This window comes from Lepidochelys olivacea (genome assembly GCF_965140295.1).
Source record: "Lepidochelys olivacea isolate rLepOli2 genome assembly, chromosome: 4".
Taxonomy (NCBI): domain Eukaryota; kingdom Metazoa; phylum Chordata; order Testudines; family Cheloniidae; genus Lepidochelys; species Lepidochelys olivacea.
The window spans coordinates 38,666,434-38,683,559 of record NC_140414.1 but is presented as its reverse complement, the minus strand read 5'-3'; the positions used below and the strand labels follow the sequence as shown (position 1 = coordinate 38,683,559).

The 17,126-nt window shown below is 40.6% G+C and overlaps 1 protein-coding gene across 1 annotated transcript in view; it reads left to right on the top strand.

Annotated features, from left to right (window-relative positions):
* The window catches only part of COL25A1 (collagen type XXV alpha 1 chain), a 422,316-nt gene that overhangs the window by 287,187 nt on the left and 118,003 nt on the right, over positions 1-17,126 (top strand). Inside the window, exons 8-10 of the mRNA XM_084626922.1 lie at positions 9,809-9,880; positions 10,783-10,890; positions 14,353-14,388. Of these exons, the coding sequence (XP_084483048.1) occupies positions 9,809-9,880; positions 10,783-10,890; positions 14,353-14,388 (216 nt within the window). The remainder of the gene's footprint in view (positions 1-9,808; positions 9,881-10,782; positions 10,891-14,352; positions 14,389-17,126) is intronic.

Below are 17,126 nucleotides of genomic sequence, written 5' to 3'. Positions count from 1 at the left end.
AAAATTAAAAAATGTCCTGATTACATGTTAAAATCAAATCACTTTTTTGCCTATTACATTTTAGACTCTGTAGAAAAGAGCTTTATAAAATGTTCTATATTTAATGGAAACTAAATATATCAGTACGTTTTGCCTGTTGAGGGAGTATTTGGGGAAAAAGTCAAATTGTTTGTAAACCCGATTGACTAATACATGTACGGTAGCTTTAGTTAATATGTTTCCAGTGAATGCAGAGTAAAAACAACACTTTGGGTCTATCCTGCTCCCACTGAATTAAGGCTATGTCTACAGTACCGCCTATGTCGGCAAACTTACGTCACTTAGGGATGCAAATATTGCTCCCCTCCCCTCGTGAACAAAATAAGTTACACCGACATCAGTGCTACTGTGCACAGTGCTGTCGGCGGGAGAACTTCTCCTGCTGACATATCTTATGCCATGCACAGGGTGTATTTTTTATGCTGACGAGAACACTCTCCCGTCGGCATAGACCATCTTTACCAAATGCACTGCAGAGGTGCAACTGCATCAGTACAGCCGCACTGCTGCAGTGCTGTAGGCGTAGACAAGGTCTTAAGCAGTAAACCCATGTTGACATTAATAGGTGCAGGGTCTAGTCCAACTCTTTACTCTCTGATGACAAATCAGAAAATAGTAATTAGAGGCTGAAGAATAAATCTCTATCGTTACCTTGCATCAAAACCACCTTGTAATATATTTCCAGCCAGCAGTCTGATTCTTCTCCCCTCTGAGGTCAGTGGTGAAGTTCCATTAATTTCCGTCAGAACAGTCTCAGTCCCCAGAGTAGGAATTTCCGGACTGTATCAAACCCTTTGTTCATCTAACCTGGGGTCCTGCTTCAGTCAGTAGCCAGCGCCCAGTTCTTTAGGAGATGATGAAAACTCTCAAGAATGTATGGTAATTAGTGGTGAGATGCAGCAATTTTTTCTGAACCCCGCTTGTAACTAGTTTATGCCCCAATGCAGCTTTCTTATCATAGCTCTAAATTATAGAGTATGAATGGACATAAAATTATCTAATCCAGCCATATTGTAATATTTGTCTTGATGACCTCCTGGGCTTCACTGACTGACTATATGCCACATAAAGAAGTGTTTCTTTTTATTTGTTCTAAATGTACTGGCCATTAATTTCACCTAGTGTCCTCTTGTTCTTTTTTTGTCTGTTTAAGAGAGGAACTGATTAGTTTTCATTACACTTGCCATAATTTAGCAGGTCAAAATCAAGTCCCCTCTAGCTCTTCTCCTTTTCAGATTAAGTAATTTTAGAGCTTGTTTACATGGAAAGTTATATCAGTACAGTAGAATCTCAGAGTTAAGAACACCTTGGAAATGGAGGTTGTTCGTAACTCTGAAATGTTTGGAACTTTGAACAAAACATGATGGTGTTCTTTCAAAAGTTTACAACTGAACATTGACTTAATACAGCTTTGAAACTTTACTCTGCAAAAAAATTGGTGCTTTCTCTGTTTTTTTAGTAGTTAATCTTTAATACAGTACTGTACTGTATTGCTTTTTCTTGTCTCTGATGCTGCCTGATTGTGTACTTCTGGTTCCAAATGAGGTCTGTGGTTGACTGGTCAGTTCGTAACTCTGGTGTTTGTAACTCTGAGGTTCTACTGTATTAAGTAAGGTGTGAATTTAAATCACTATACTTATAGTGGTATAACTCCCTGTGTGAATGCTTGTATTACGGAAGAGTTCTTTTTTCTGGTGTTGGTTATCATAGAATCATAGAATCATAGAATATCAGGGTTGGAAGGGACCTCAGGAGGTCATCTAGTCCAACCCCCTGCTCAAAAGCAGGACCCATACCCAATTAAATCATCCCAGCCAGGGCTTTGTCAAGCCTGACCTTAAAAACTTCTAAGGAAGGAGATTCCACCACCTCCCTAGGCAACGCATTCCAGTGTTTCACCACCCTCCTAGTGAAAAAGTTTTTCCTAATATCCAACCTGAACCTCCCCCACTGCAACTTGAGACCATTACTCCTTGTCCTGTCCTCTTCCACCACTGAGAATAGTCTAGAACCATCCTCTCTGGAACTACCTCTCAGGTAGTTGAAAGCAGCTATCAAATCCCCCCTTCATTCTTCTCTTCTGCAGACTAAACAATCCCAGTTTCCTCAGCCTCTCCTCATAACTCATGTGTTCCAGACCCCTAATCATTTTTGTTGCCCTTCGCTGGACTCTCTCCAATTTATCCACATCCTTCTTGTAGTGTGGGGCCCAAAACTGGACACAGTACTCCAGATGAGGCCTCACCAATGTCGAATAGAGGGGGACGATCACGTCCCTCGATCTGCTCGCTATGCCCCTACTTATACATCCCAAAATGCCATTGGCCTTCTTGGCAACAAGGGCACACTGCTGGCTCATATCCAGCTTCTCGTCCACTGTCACCCCTAGGTCCTTTTCCGCAGAACTGCTGCCTAGCTATTCGGTCCCTAGTCTGTAGCTGTGCATTGGGTTCTTCCGTCGTAAGTGCAGGACCCTGCACTTATCCTTATTGAACCTCATCAGATTTCTTTTGGCCCAATCCTCCAATTTGTCTAGGTCCCTCTGTATCCTATCCCTGCCCTCCAGCGTATCTACCACTCCTCCCAGTTTAGTATCATCCGCAAATTTGCTGAAAGTGCAATCCACACCATCCTCCAGATCATTTATGAAGATATTGAACGAAACCGGCCCCAGGACCGACCCCTAGGGCACTCCACTTGACACCGGCTGCCAACTAGACATGGAGCCATTGATCACTACCCGTTGAGCCCAACTTTCTACCCACCTTATGGTGCATTCATCCAGCCCATACTTCCTTAACTTACTGACAAGAATACTGTGGGTTATGTCTCTTTGAAAGTAGTTTAGGCTAAACCACAAAAAGCCACTCTTATTCCAAATAAATGTGTCCACACAGTGGGTAATACTGGTATAACTATATAGCAATTTAAATTCACACCCTACTCTATAGTGGTATAACTTCCCATGTAGATAAGCCCTTAATCTTTGCATTGTCTCATCATATGTAAATAAAGGAATAACTTAAACTATCTTCAGTATCTTCGTTAGGTGTCTGTACTGAAGCTTAGAAAGTTTCAATGGCTTGTCTGGAAGACACTGGGCTCTAGTGAAGTGCAGAGAGGCTAGGGCCCATTCTGGTTCTAATGGTGACTTACCGTGAAACATGGGGCAAGTAATTTAACTTCTCTGAGTCTCAGTTCCCCTATCTGTAAAATGGGATCAAAAATATTTACCACCTACATAAATAGGCCTGGTTATCCACTCTGCTACACCAGTTTTATGCCATTGTAGCTCCACTCATTTCAGTAGAGTTACACCCCCATAAAAGTAGTGTAGCAGCGTGGAAAATCACGCAGCGAATGCAAGCAGTAGAAGAGGTTAGAACAGAACTCAAGTTCTCCTGACTGCCGCCATATGTTTCATCCATTAGAAAATGTGGGCTTGGGGAATCTCTTCTTTCAAAATTCACAAAAGTGCCTTTTGATTATTATTATTTATTTTTTACAACCACCCAGAGCCAGACTATGCCTTTTAAGTCATGGCGCTGGGGTGCCATGGGAGAGAGCAGCTGCAGCTGTGACATCCTGGGGAAGTGTTCAGTGTACTTGCCCCCCTATATTAGAATGCTGGCATGTCTGGTCTAATGGTTGGGGGCAGTGTCTTCAATTTGTAGTAGGCTCCTTGCCAGTGGTGCAAGGAGGGCAGGAGTAAGGAAGGCTCTCTCAGCGTGATTTCCACTGCATGCACAAACACGCCTATGCTAGTCTCAAGGTTGTGAAAAATATTATACACAAAATTTCACCTCAAAATGTTGACATTGTGTAAAATTGTTTCAATTACCATGAAGTACTACACACTTCAAATACACAAATTTGATCAAATAAAACTCATTATGAATATTTCACCCAGCTCTAATAAATACTCTAAATGCACTTTGTGCCATTTCTCGGTTCAGATACTACAGTATGAAATGAATAGAAACAGAATGAGCCAGGACTGCAAATTTTGAGCAGAGGGTCCAGGAAGGAGGCCTCTGCTTACTAAGATCCTGTCCAATTCAGCAAAAACAGTGAGGAGTCCTTGTGGCACTTTAGAGACTAACAAATTTATTTGGGCAAAAGCTTTAGTGGGCTAAAACCCACTTCATCAGATCATGCATCTGGTGAAGTGGGTTTTAGCCCACAAAAGCTTTTGCCCAGATAAATTTGTTAGTCTCTAAAGTGCCACAAGGACTCCTCACTGTTTTTGCTGATACAGATTAACACGACTACCACTCTGAAGCCTATCCAATTCAGTTCACATCTCAGAAATGGAGTGCAATTTGATAAGGGTTGCAGATGAAACCGGACACAGGAGCCAATCCAACCCCTGTTGAAGTCAATAGGATTCTTTCCTACTGATTTCAGTGGGAGCTGAATTGGCTCTGAGACATTGTCTTTAGACAGGATAGTTCATGTAGTTCAGGTTGAGATTGTTTATTGGAACTCCTATTATGCCTGACTGTGGCAGAGTTACCATGTAGGCAATTAGATTGCAATTTACATGAACGTGTTCCCACTTAGAATATACTTGTAATTGAGTTATTTCTGGAGAGGATATTGTGTTACGGGAAATTCATCTAATGCTAAAAACAAAGTAGCTCAATCAGAGTCTGGTATGAAAGTATAGTGATCATAGAAAATAATATTTTGTAACGACCCATCTCTAGCCAGAATTAGTTTGTGCTAGTTGCTAAATATCAGGTTTCTATTGAGGTGATATGAACTCTTAACAGTGGCATAATACATTAAAATTAAAGCTCTGTGTTGTACTATTGTGTATGGGAACCCCCCCCCCATCCTTGTCATTCATTGCAGGGCATTGTGTAAGTTAGCGGAATTCTGGTGATGGAGAAAGCAGCAGTTGTGATGAAAGAGATTGTATAAAAGAGCTCCTGCCGAGAGTCTGTGGCACAGGACAGAGTGATACAGGACACTGTATTCCCCAGGGCAGGTACAATAATTAGCTGCAGGCCTGGCACTTGGTCTGAGGGATTAATTAGAATTTGAGGGGGTGGGTGGGGGAGGGAGGGAAGTCAGCCATAAAGAGTGTCAGAATCACTCTGGCCTGAAGCCTGTGTGATTTGATGTGAAATAGCAGCAGCTGGTTGTAATCTTAGGAAGTGCAAGTGAGCAGCAGGTGGTAATTCCTGTCTCATTTACCATGTCTTCACAGGAACATGTAAGCTTGTGCAGCATGGGTTTATTGACAGGTCAGAAGGAAAAGCCTAAGCAAGACTTTGTATACAGTGTTGTAGCTGTGTTTGGTCCCAGGATAGTAGCAAGACCAGGTGGGTGAGGTAATATCTTTTATTGGACCAACTTCTGTTGGTGAGAGAGGCAAGCTTTTAAGCTTACTTCAGGTCACCTGAAGAAGAGCTCTGTGTAAGCTTGAAAGCTTGTCTCTTTCACCAGCAAAAGTTGGTCCAGTAAAAGATATTACCTCACCCACCTTGTCTCACTGATGAAGACTTTGTCACATTTACCATAATAAGCAAATCCAACAGTCAACATACAGTATATGCATCAGCATTATATAAAGCTCGTAATAATGACTTCATAATGTTACTACATTTATAATACAGCAGTAAAATTATGATGGGTTTTTTAAAATATCTTAAAGAAGTTGTGACCTTATGTAAACTGCCACACTGAGCAGAGTGTATTGTATTCCCACCAGAGTGTATTCTGGGACTGCTGGTGGGAATTCCTCCACTGAAGAAGTTAGACTACAGTATGAGGGATATAAGAGGAACAGTTACTACATTGGAGTGAAAATTCTGAGGAAAAGCATCAGAAAGTTCTAACATTCTTCAGTTTCCTCCATAGGTGTCAAATGGGACTGTACAGCCATGATGTATGTTTCCAAATTGGTAAGCAGGGCCCTATGCATTGTGCAATTCCATGGCTGTGGGCATGCTCCAAAGCTCCGCGTTTTGCTTAGGCTATTGTGGAGGGGTTGGGATGAGGGGGTGGGACAGTGTGCATATTTGGATGTTGTGAACTACTGGAGTTCTGGAATGGAAATGAATTCAGACTGTGATTGTCGATGAACCTTAGTGGTCCAGTGTAGTTGTTGCTTATTGTGGTGTCCTAATTATTGGAAGGGGAACGCAGAGCGTGGGATGAGTGCTCTTTGTATGTGTGTTTTAAAACCGAAACAAAATAATCCATCACTGAACAACTTTGAATCCATCCCTGATAACAGCTCTAGTTAGAAAAAAAAATCAAAAAGATCTAGGAACTCTTGAAGGTTATATGTAGAGCAGAAGGATGAAAGAAGGAGGAGAATTCATTCTGTGGAAAAGGTAGATCTTTTATGTCCTTTAATTTTGAGAGATTCATTGTGCACTGGCACCATCTTCCCTGAGCCCCAGAAGGTGGAATGCCTCCCAGAGTTCCCAGGCATGCAGACGCTATGTACCCATTTCTGCTCACTTTCATGGGGCTCTACCTAACATCTTTGCAGGGTTGGCTAGCTCCAGAAGACACTTTGTGGGAGATGAACCATTATCCTCACTCCCTTCTACCCCCTTTTGGTAGAGGGGAGTGCACCTTGTGTCCCTATGGGAGTAGGAAGGGAGCAATCTCTGTGCTACCCTGAGTGAAAGGTCTGGTTTTTAAGCATCTGTGCCTTTCCCTACGACTGCACCTTTTCATGAGAACAAATCAGAATCTGGTCCTAAACTCATATTAAAAAGGGAGTTTCTCTCATGCCCTCATGTGTTTGTACACACAAATAGCTGCAATCTTGATAACTACTCCTTATTTTGCTGATGTAGCTTCAGAGGGGTTGAGTATGCCAGAGTGGTATGTGCAGAGCTCCAGATGAACCTTTTTTAAAGGGCTGTACAAAATTTTCACCAGCCTGAGCCTTTCAGAGCTCTTGAGTTGAGCAGAATGGCACCTTTTCAGAGCAAAATCTCCTTTTCTATTTCATCCACAGGTCTGGTTCGTATTCAGAAGGGAATAAATCAACACTGGTCTGAGGTTCCATTAATATTTTTTAAATTGCCAAATTTCAAGCCTGTTATATTCAAAGCTAACTATGAAAATGTGTGCATTATCATGTTGTAATTGTAGAGCCTACAGAGTAAAAATGAAGCCGTTAGAAGATTTTCAATTTATCCTTTTTCTAATACGTGAGATTTAATATTTATCATTGCTCTTCAGGTTTTAGCTCTTTTGTTGGCTTTTTGTTTGTACCTGTTTACATAAGGATTGTAGTTTTGTCAAGGAAAGGAATGCACCGTGTGTATAGTAGGGCTAATGAATCACAGATGTAAAGATTCTGGCATGTTACCATCTAATAACTTTTTAAACTTATATTCCATAATAAGACAAACACAAATTAAATACATCTGTTTTCCAAATTATGCATCATTCCTGTGTTTGGTAGCAGTGTGTGTTTAGATGGTTTTAGCATGTTTAAAAAACATAAAAAGAGGATGATGCTGTTCTTTCAAAAATTATATACCCTCAACGTAGCAGAAAGTAGCAAGGCCAATAAAGTTTGCTTTGTACTGTTGCAGTACAGTACTAGGGTCAGTCTCTGCTTGCTTGCTATAATCAGGAGTAACTCCACTGAAGTCAGTAGAGGTACCTCGGTATGAAACCAAAGTGAGAGGAGGGTCACACCCCAATTCTTAAGATGTGATTTAAATGTACCATTGGAGAAATGCCACATGCATTAGAAAAATTCCTATGACTTTATTTGTAAAGAAAAATCTTAAATCACTGTGATCAAAAGGGGGCGGGGTGTGAAACAGAAGTGGTATTCAGCTATTCATAATGGTTAAAAAATCCTGCTGTGGCTTACAGCCTCTGTCAGGCTAAAAGTGCCCTGAGATGCTTTAGATAATATACTGTGCTACAGGCTAGAAGAGGTTTTTGTTTAAAATATACCTATCAACTGTAGAAGAGAGAGAGGCCTTTTTCCTTTGTTAACAGGTCTAACTCCCACCCTCCAGTGCAATACTGGAAAAGTATAAATTGGGTGCAAAATTCACCTCTCTCATCCTCTCAGCTGGTTCCAACTCTGGTATTTGTCTTGTCCTCCTTCAATACGATGGGAGTCCTGCACATGCAGGGAGAGTAGAATATGAGAGGCTAGATCCACCATGGGGGATCTGAGAGGAGAATTTTGTCCTGAATGTGGAGATACTGCTGTATATGTCAAGAATGTTGAACTCAGCCATCTGACTACTCCTGATCTAGCAGGAGACCATTGTTCAATGTGTATTATTGTGTATATACTGTCAGTGTATGTGCTGAATGTCATATGTTGAACAGAGTATTAAAGGCATAATAATTCAAAGTCATTTCAGGATCTGCTCTCAGTCTTGCAGGTTCCACAGTGATCTCCAGGCAGAGCTTTGTACACATACCTCTCTAAAAGTACTATAACATATGTTGATTGAAAATGGCTTACCCCCTCAGCCAACTGTAGCCTAACAGATGTCAAATGTTCATAATTATCCATAATAATATTTGATACTGCTAGGTGGCTTTTCTCTTTAAAATTCCTTTATATTCTTTATGCAAAATAATCAGTCAAATCTCTGATACATTGCTTACACCTAGTTCTGTTTCCCATGTGACAGACAGAGCTGTTGATCGGCAGTGGGACGTATTAAACACAGTGTTTGTTCTGTTTGTCCATTAGTAAATTGTCTGTGTGATGTTTTGTGTCGTGTTGTTTTGGTCCCATGTTATGTTGTGTCCCTAGGGTCTGCCAGGCTTCCCCACAGTTGCTGCTCTGCACAGTAATCAGATCCTCACCGTCAAGGTTTGTGGCTGACATGTACCAGTTCAGTCAGGTCTTTCTATCAGCATAAGAGTGCGCATGAATAGTTAATTTTGCCATGGGATACCAATTAGCCCATCTTACTATGGGCCATCTTACAATGGGCCTAATTCTGATTACACGACACATGGGTTTCATGCTGTAACTCCACTTATTCCAGTGGAATTACTCCTGAGCTACAGTGTGAGTGAGATTAGAATCCAGCTCTGTGTGTGTTAGTACCTACCCTAACGTCCACATCACACATACTCTTGGTTTTTAGATTAAGTTTTGTTATAATTGTGCTTTATTAAGACATACAGGAGTATGGAAAATGTCAAAGTACTGTACATCGGGCACCTAATGAGCATCAGCAGATTCAATGATCTATTTCTGTTTATGTGTCGTGCACCAGTAGTTTAAGCTGTACCCTTGCAGATGCACTTTGAAAAATGTGTAAATGAAACAGGAAAGATTTAAACAATCAAGGTATGCCTGGACTTCAGATATCATTAAAATGGCACCATTCTTCATGGCGCAATATGCTGGTTGGAAAATCTGACTGAAAATTGAATTGGTGCTTTGTCTATGGAATCTTTGCTGAAAGACTACCATATGAGAAATGTGCTGATTTTATACCCCAGGGATTATAAAATGTTGATGAACTCAGAGACACCTAGAAGAATTGCTGGGAAGAAAACTTGTGTTATGTTACCTTCAATCAATCCATAAGTAACAAAGCTTCTATCTTGTATCCTGTCAATCCTGTTAACTCCTTTAAAAGAAAAGGCACAGATTTTATCAGACACAAGCACCAGTTTATACTATATTAGCTATTATAAATCTAATGTATATATCTTTATTTCTTTCTTGGGGCCTTCTGATGTCTATTCTTCAACTCTCTCATCTCTGAACTTCAACCTTTGACCTCACCTGCCTGATCAGATGGTGTTTCCTAAAATCAATCATGGGTTTCTCTCTGCTGATCAGCAGCTCATTAAACGCCGCCTCATTAAGGTAGTGCTTAATCTCACTGGAGTCTGGTTCTTCTTTACATTTGAATATTACTCTATACTGTACTTTTTGTCATTAGCCTTCTTTTAGTGGGTAATTAATCTGAAAAATGACTTGGAGCCAAACCATTTTTCGTGAAACGTGTTTGTGTAAAATAGCAGTGGAAACTACACAAAGCTTTGCTAAAAGGTTCATAGTTAAAATTCAGCCAATGGGGCTTCTTACAGTAGTTTGTCTTCTGGAAACTGAATAAAAATGCTAATTTTTTTAAAGGAAAGAAATGCGTTTTGACAATTTGTATATTTAAGTTATTTCAAAATCAATGTATCGAAACCATAAAAGATAAAATATAATATGCAACTTTTCAGCAAGGCAATTATTTTTCACCATCATTTTAGAACTCCATCAGTGCTCGATTGTTGAGCTTTGCAAAGTTACTTTGAAAATATAACAACTCTCAGACAAACCGACTCACTCAGTCTTTGCTGTGAATCTATGATCATGATGATGATCACAAAGTGAAAATTATACCTGCTCTTCCAAATCAATTACTTGCTTTGGGAAACTGAATGAGTAGAGTTTTGCAAGGCTATACTAAACAGCAGTGTAAATCCTGCTATTGGACACGCAGTTCGGAACTTGAGCCTCACTGTTTGTGACTGTCGTGGCTGGTTGCACCGTACAGGTGCAGCACACTAATCTTCTGACGCAAAGTGCAATCTCTGCCATAAGAAATGAAGCAGCAGTTTAAAGACCATCTCCATCCATGATCTAAGTAAGCATCCTGCTCATAGCAGTTATTTCAACCCGTCAGGAACTCATCGTAGGTAAATTGGTGCCTTTTTGTGGGGCTTTGTACATCTGAAGACAAACTTCTGATTATGATTTTGTCGACTCCTGTTCAGGGTGACCAAGGACAAGCTGGACCCCCTGGTCCTCCAGGGCCACCAGGACCCAGAGGTCCTCCAGGAGACACTGGCAAAGATGGCCCCCGAGGGATGCCTGGAGTACCGGTGAGTTAGCCTAGAGGATATAGAGGCATCACTGTGGTATATGAGTGTTTTACAAGCATGAATAAATTTAGACTCAGAAACACTCCTGTGGGGTAGGAAATATTATTATTCACATTTTATCAATACGAAAGCTGAGCCATAGGCAGGTTATATGACATACTTATGGCAACACAGTCAGTAAGTAGCCAGGCTAGGAACAGCACCCAGATCTCATGACTCCCAGTCCTGAAAATTGTTTCACCCGGTTCCTGACCTTTCTGAATTGTTCCCTGATATTCTAATTATTGCAGTGCTGGGCAGCCTCTTTGCACATAAGAAGAGAATGTTTCCACACAGCTTCTCACTTAAAGCTAAACTTGAACCTAGGTTATTGTGTGTTTGATTAGACTTCTGGTTCCCTAATGATTAATATTTTAAAAAAATGAAGTTAGAAGAAATAGATTGTTAAACTCTATACGCTATTCCCAGAGCCTGATTCTGCCATCCATACTCAAGACGAGCGGTAAACTGCTCCTCAGAAAGTCCCATACATTTCAATGGCACTACTCACAGTCATCATTTGTTTGGGAGGAAGAATCAGGCCTTTAGCTTTTTGGCATTTTGTTGTTGGAAGCCTGCCAAAACTTTTTTAAATTAAAACATAAATACAAAAGTCACTTGGCCCTATTTTTAACAAGTCTTGGAAATGCTCATGATTTTACATTTTTGTGACGTACTAAACTCTTTAGGTTTATTTTAAGGGGATCCCCCACCCTCCATTTTCATAGTCCAATGGGACATAAAATCAACATTGTGAAGGAAAATTCATGATTTCATATGTGGGGCCAGGGCAGAAAGACATAAACCTTTCCAAAAGAGTCCTTGTTTGGGTAAAAGGTAAAACCAAAAAGAAAACACATCCAAGATCATGTTCTGGTCTCATTCTGAGTGCCTCATCCTACATTATATTAACTGTATAAAATTATAGAACATAACAGAGCTGAACTATTATTATGTTAAAACTTCTTTGGAAAACCCAACAAGACCTGGCATTTAGAAGTCTGAGTCCAAAAAACCTTGGTTGAAAAACCTTTGATTAGAAGATCACTGTGAAAAGTTGTACACATCTGCTACTTTCCATTCTTTAAGGTTCATCTCAGCCACCCACTCACTTCTGCCAGTGATGCACCATCCCTGCATTGTTGGGGAAAAAAAACTTTGGACCTCATTCTGATATCCCTTACCCTGGTACAACTCCAGTCACATAGTGGAGTTACTCCTGCATTACAGTTGTGTAAGTGAGATCAGAATCAGCTGTCTGACTCCAATAGTATAATTTTTTCTGGATAATGCACAAGAGGCTGGGGAAGGTCAACAATGATGGAGAGCAAGACTGATTATAATGTGCTTCTCAAGCAAAGGGAGCAGAATGAGAATAAGTAGGCACAGGGACTGATTTGCCCTTTTACCTTTACAGTCCTTGCAAGCCATAGTGAAGGCACTTTAATGGGACAGTCTATGAAGCCTTACACTTATACTCCTCTATACCTGTGGATAAAGGCCTTCAGTTCCTTGGGCAGTCAATACAGCACTTTTAACAAACACTAAGTTGACATGCACAAAAAAAATAACATTTAAGAATAGTTACCTGCAGCAACTATTTACCAGATGCACAAATTGCTTCCTATCCAATGGCAAAGCGATCAACAAAGATGGAACAATTTAGTGACATTGTGGCAATGTCAGAGAAAGCTAGGATGTCTGAGAACTATTCCATTTCCTTTTCTAGCATTCCGTGTAAATAAACCATTTAGCTAGAGTTCAGGTGTATATAACATCAGTGTTTTCTTATATTTTATTTAGGGTCCTGAGGGCCAAATTTTCAAATGTATTCAGGTTTCTAAAAAGATGCAGATAGGCACCTAGTGGGATTTTTCAAAAGCCAAAGTGGGTTTCCGAGTGAAGTCCGTGGGACTTTGCAGAATCAGCACCTTGCAGGACTGGACTGACACATCCAACAAAGCAGTGATTAGAGAGTGTAAGAGAAGAGACACTGCAGAATTCCACGGCTAGAGGACACAGACCCCTCCATCATCAGCAAAGTCCATACTAGAGCAACCATTAATAAGATCAGCACTCTGCCCTCCTCTTCAATTCCACGTATTTAAAAGAAAACTGGCCAATGGTGAGGCTGCCTTATCTTATCTTCCCACCTGAAATGGATGTATTGGCAGTTGCACCAACACCTAAGTTTCAGTACCGCATGCATCCTCAGAAGGGAATGGAGTGAGAAATTAGGTCTCACTGCAGCTATTCTGGGGCTTTCTCAGTACTTATGTCCCAGAATACAACAATGTGCTTCTGAAACCCTAGCATCATTTAAATCATGTGCCAGTAGCATGCTCTGAGAAAGTTTGAAGCAACTCTGACTCTGCTTTGCTTCCTTTCCATCTAATAGGATTGTTGCAACATATAACCCATCAGTTTTGTGACACAAAATAGCTAGTGCCTTCTTTACCACTGAAGAGCAAATGAAAAGGTTCCTATCAGTCAGCAGAACAGTAATTCTTCTTTTGACCTACTCAGTGTGAGAAAGAATTTGGAAAAGTTCTATGCTGAGATTTTCAAAGCCAGCTATAGGATTTATCCACACAATTCTCACAGAAATTAATAGGAGCAGTTTTCAGAGTAGCAGCCGTGTTAGTCTGTATCCGCAAAAAGAAAAGGAGGACTTGTGGCACTTTAGAGACTAGCAGTGTGGCTTTGAAAATATCAAGCCTAGGATTTTTTTAGCAGTTTATGTAATGTGCCAAAGCACTAATTTGCAAAGAGACAAGGTGGGTGAGAGAATATGTTTTATTGGACCAACTTCTTTTGGTGAGAGAGACAAGCTTTCAAGCTTACACCGAGCTAAGATCAAAAGCTTGTCTCTTTCACCAACAGAAGTTGGTCCAATAAAACATATTCCCTCATCCACCTTGTCTTTCTAATATTCTGCAACCAACATGACCACAACAACACCTACTTTGCAAAGTCATTTATAAGCCTACTAACAGAGAATGTAATATGTAGTTGTAAATTACTTTGGAATGCACAAAAAGCAGGTCTTAGGATACATATGCAAAACAACATTACTTCATTTTCCTTTAAAATTGCAGTTTGCTGGGAAGGAATGTTGTCTGTTCATTAGAACAGGGGACTGGAAGTCAGGATATTTGGTACTTAAGAGCTCTTGAATTAAGAGAATTATCCCATTGAAAGATTGAAAAACCACAAGCAACTCTTTGAAGCCCATCATGTTACCAGGAAGGATTTTTATCTGCCATTTTAGTAGCCAGTGATCATAGTAACATATATGTCCCTGCAGCTGTCAGGTGCTTCAGTAAGTATTTTGGTATAATGTAGTTAATAGACATTTTAATGTTACTAAGTAGGGAGTGAATGTAAATAACATTATTGATATAAATCCAATTTGTTTTTAAGGGAGAGCCAGGAAAACCAGGTGAACAAGGGTTGATGGTAAGTACCTTTATTTCTTCTGTTTCCAGTTCACTAAACAGTTATAAAAAGTACCTTTATGTTCTCTTCATAAGTAATAACTCCAAAGAGTCTTATGATTTTGTTCTGCTTAACCCTTTTTTATTACAAAAGTGTATGGATTCTCCTCTGTAATGAGAGACTTGAATGACAGATCTCCTATGCACAACAGGCTGACTCTTAAGGCCAGATTCTTCTCTCAACTTACAGAAGCAGAGGGGACCTCAACCAGCTGGTAGCACGGAAAGGAGAAAGAGCCAGCCGAGTTGCACAATACTCCACTCCCAGGGAGTCCCCATATATGTCCTCCCTTCAAAGCTTAATTGTTGCCTCTTGCCCAAGTCTTTAGAGAGCCCAACTCTCACCTGGCTCTGTGGTGACAGTCCAAGCCCCTTTCGCTGATGGAACAATAAAGAGGAAATGCTGCACACTGAAATTCACAGGGTCTTCTTCTCCCTAGGAGTTTTTTCCCCATATATGGGAGCATCTGGCCCTTAATTCCATAGTCAAGGGAATGCATTTTTAATGAGTACAATGATCTGGGAATAGTTGTGTTCTGCTGCATCAAGAAGACTAACCCCATTCAATTTGAAATAAACCCCCACTTCAACCAAAGAGCCGGTGAAAGAGTGACTGCTGCCCTGTGCACACATGATATGTGGTCCATACACTGGTTTTTGGCCTTTGAGGTCTCCTCTCACAGTGCTGGCCAGGCCCAACCTTATTCTCTTATGAGAGCTGACAAAATCACAGCCCATGGCCCTTTTGGATTTGTGGATCTCTAGAAGCCCTGGGTAGCAAGATAACAGGATCAGTAATCAGACACAAATTTGATTGCTTATAGTCTGAATTTCTGAAGGTTTGAGCAGAAATGGTGTTGTTTTATCTTGAAAAAACTTCAGATTATTTTGGATGGCAATAGGCACATATTCTTAGAAGCTGATGAACCTAAGAAATGTCTTGGCTCTGAAATGTCCTGCTGGGAAAACAGTTAAAGAAAATCCTATGGCTTGTTCATTTGAAGATAATGATTAAGGAAAAAAGAGTACCACCCAATGTTCTGATCAGTTTATTTCTTTTCTCCTTCCCTCTTCTGTTTTTCTGATTGCCCGTTGATTATAAAGTGTATAATAGCTGCGGGTTTGTTTTACGTTTGCTTTAATACTGTTCTACGTGCTCTCATTAATGCCCTGTGGACCAGATTCACTCAGGCTCTATAGCAGTGTCTTCTAGTACAGACCTTGGCACAGGATCACCAGAGGCAAAGTCTACCTGGATGAGGTTTGCAGCAGTGCACGGTGCCTGCAGCCTCCTTGCCACTGGTAGAGACGGAGCGAACCATTCCAAAAATTAGGTTCAGTGGGATTACTCATGTGAATAAATGCTACAGTATCAGGCCCTACACTATTTCTGTGGAAATAGGCACACCTACCTCATAAGGATGTCATAAGGCCTAAATGTTGGTAAAGCGCCTTGACATCTTCCTGTAAATGTGAGAAGTATTTTTAGAATGGGGGAAACTAAGGTTCCAATCTTTGCAATTATGGACCAACAACTGCAGTGCACATCTTGAAACTACTTAGCTTTGCTAACTATTTTCTACTCTCACAAATAGTCAGTCTTGCAGCCTTCCAAGTGGAATAACACTTCACAGAGAGGGACTGTTGGGAGATAATGAGATGATAGCAAGTCTTGGCAGCCTGTGTGTCAGTGTTCACCCACAGCGTACAGTACACCGACACGCACAGCAATTGCACACCATATTGTGTGTTACTCCTTACGTAGTAGTTATGGCAGAGGTTTCATCAGAATAGTTCTCAAAATAAACCCTCCCTATACTTTCAAAGTATATTACAGAGACACTGTAAAGTCATATAAGGTCTGAATTCACACAGGCTTAAAACTTGACTAATATAGTAGCAAATATAATTCTTATTTAGAAGCACCAATTAAAATCAAATCTTCACACACATTTTCCCTCAATTTGCTTGCATAACTTCGCTTAACATTAATAAGAGTTATTCAGGCATACTGAAGTAAGGACAGATTGGAACTAAAATATGATGATAGCATATAGGCACAATTTGCATACATGTGTAGGGCCTAGAGTGAGCACAGTGACTTTTTAAATATTATTCACATGTACATAGAAGTCACTGGATGTATTAAATTCTTATATGTAAATTTAAAACAATTCATGCTTCTGTACACAATAGTCTTAAATCATTTTAATGTAGCTGGATTCCTGAGAATAATTTTCTTCAGTTAAATGAGAGGTCCACTGACTTCAATGGAGTTATGACGGTTTACACCAGCTGGTGGTTGGCTCCATTTTACTGAAAGCTCTTGAACAGATAGCAATGTTGCATTGATTGATAAAGGAAACACATACTTCAGATGAAATCAGTAGGGCAGTTGGTATTACAGTGCCACTTCTCACTTGGAGGAGGTTTGGTTGGACCAGCTTGGGGATGGCCAACCCCTGGTTCCAGAGAGGCACAGGAGAGGAAGTGCTTGTGCTCATACATGCAGGAGCTTAGTCCCAACTCTCCCAGGTGCCTTAGAATGAAGGTCGGAGTACCCCTTAAGGAGAGAAGGGGTTCTCTGCTTCTCATTGGCCAGTGGGACTCATGGGGGAATAGAGGGAGCCAATTAGCTCTTACAGGCACCCTCATTTCAGTGTAAAGATGCCCCATAAGTCTTGGGGCCATCTTGAGGCT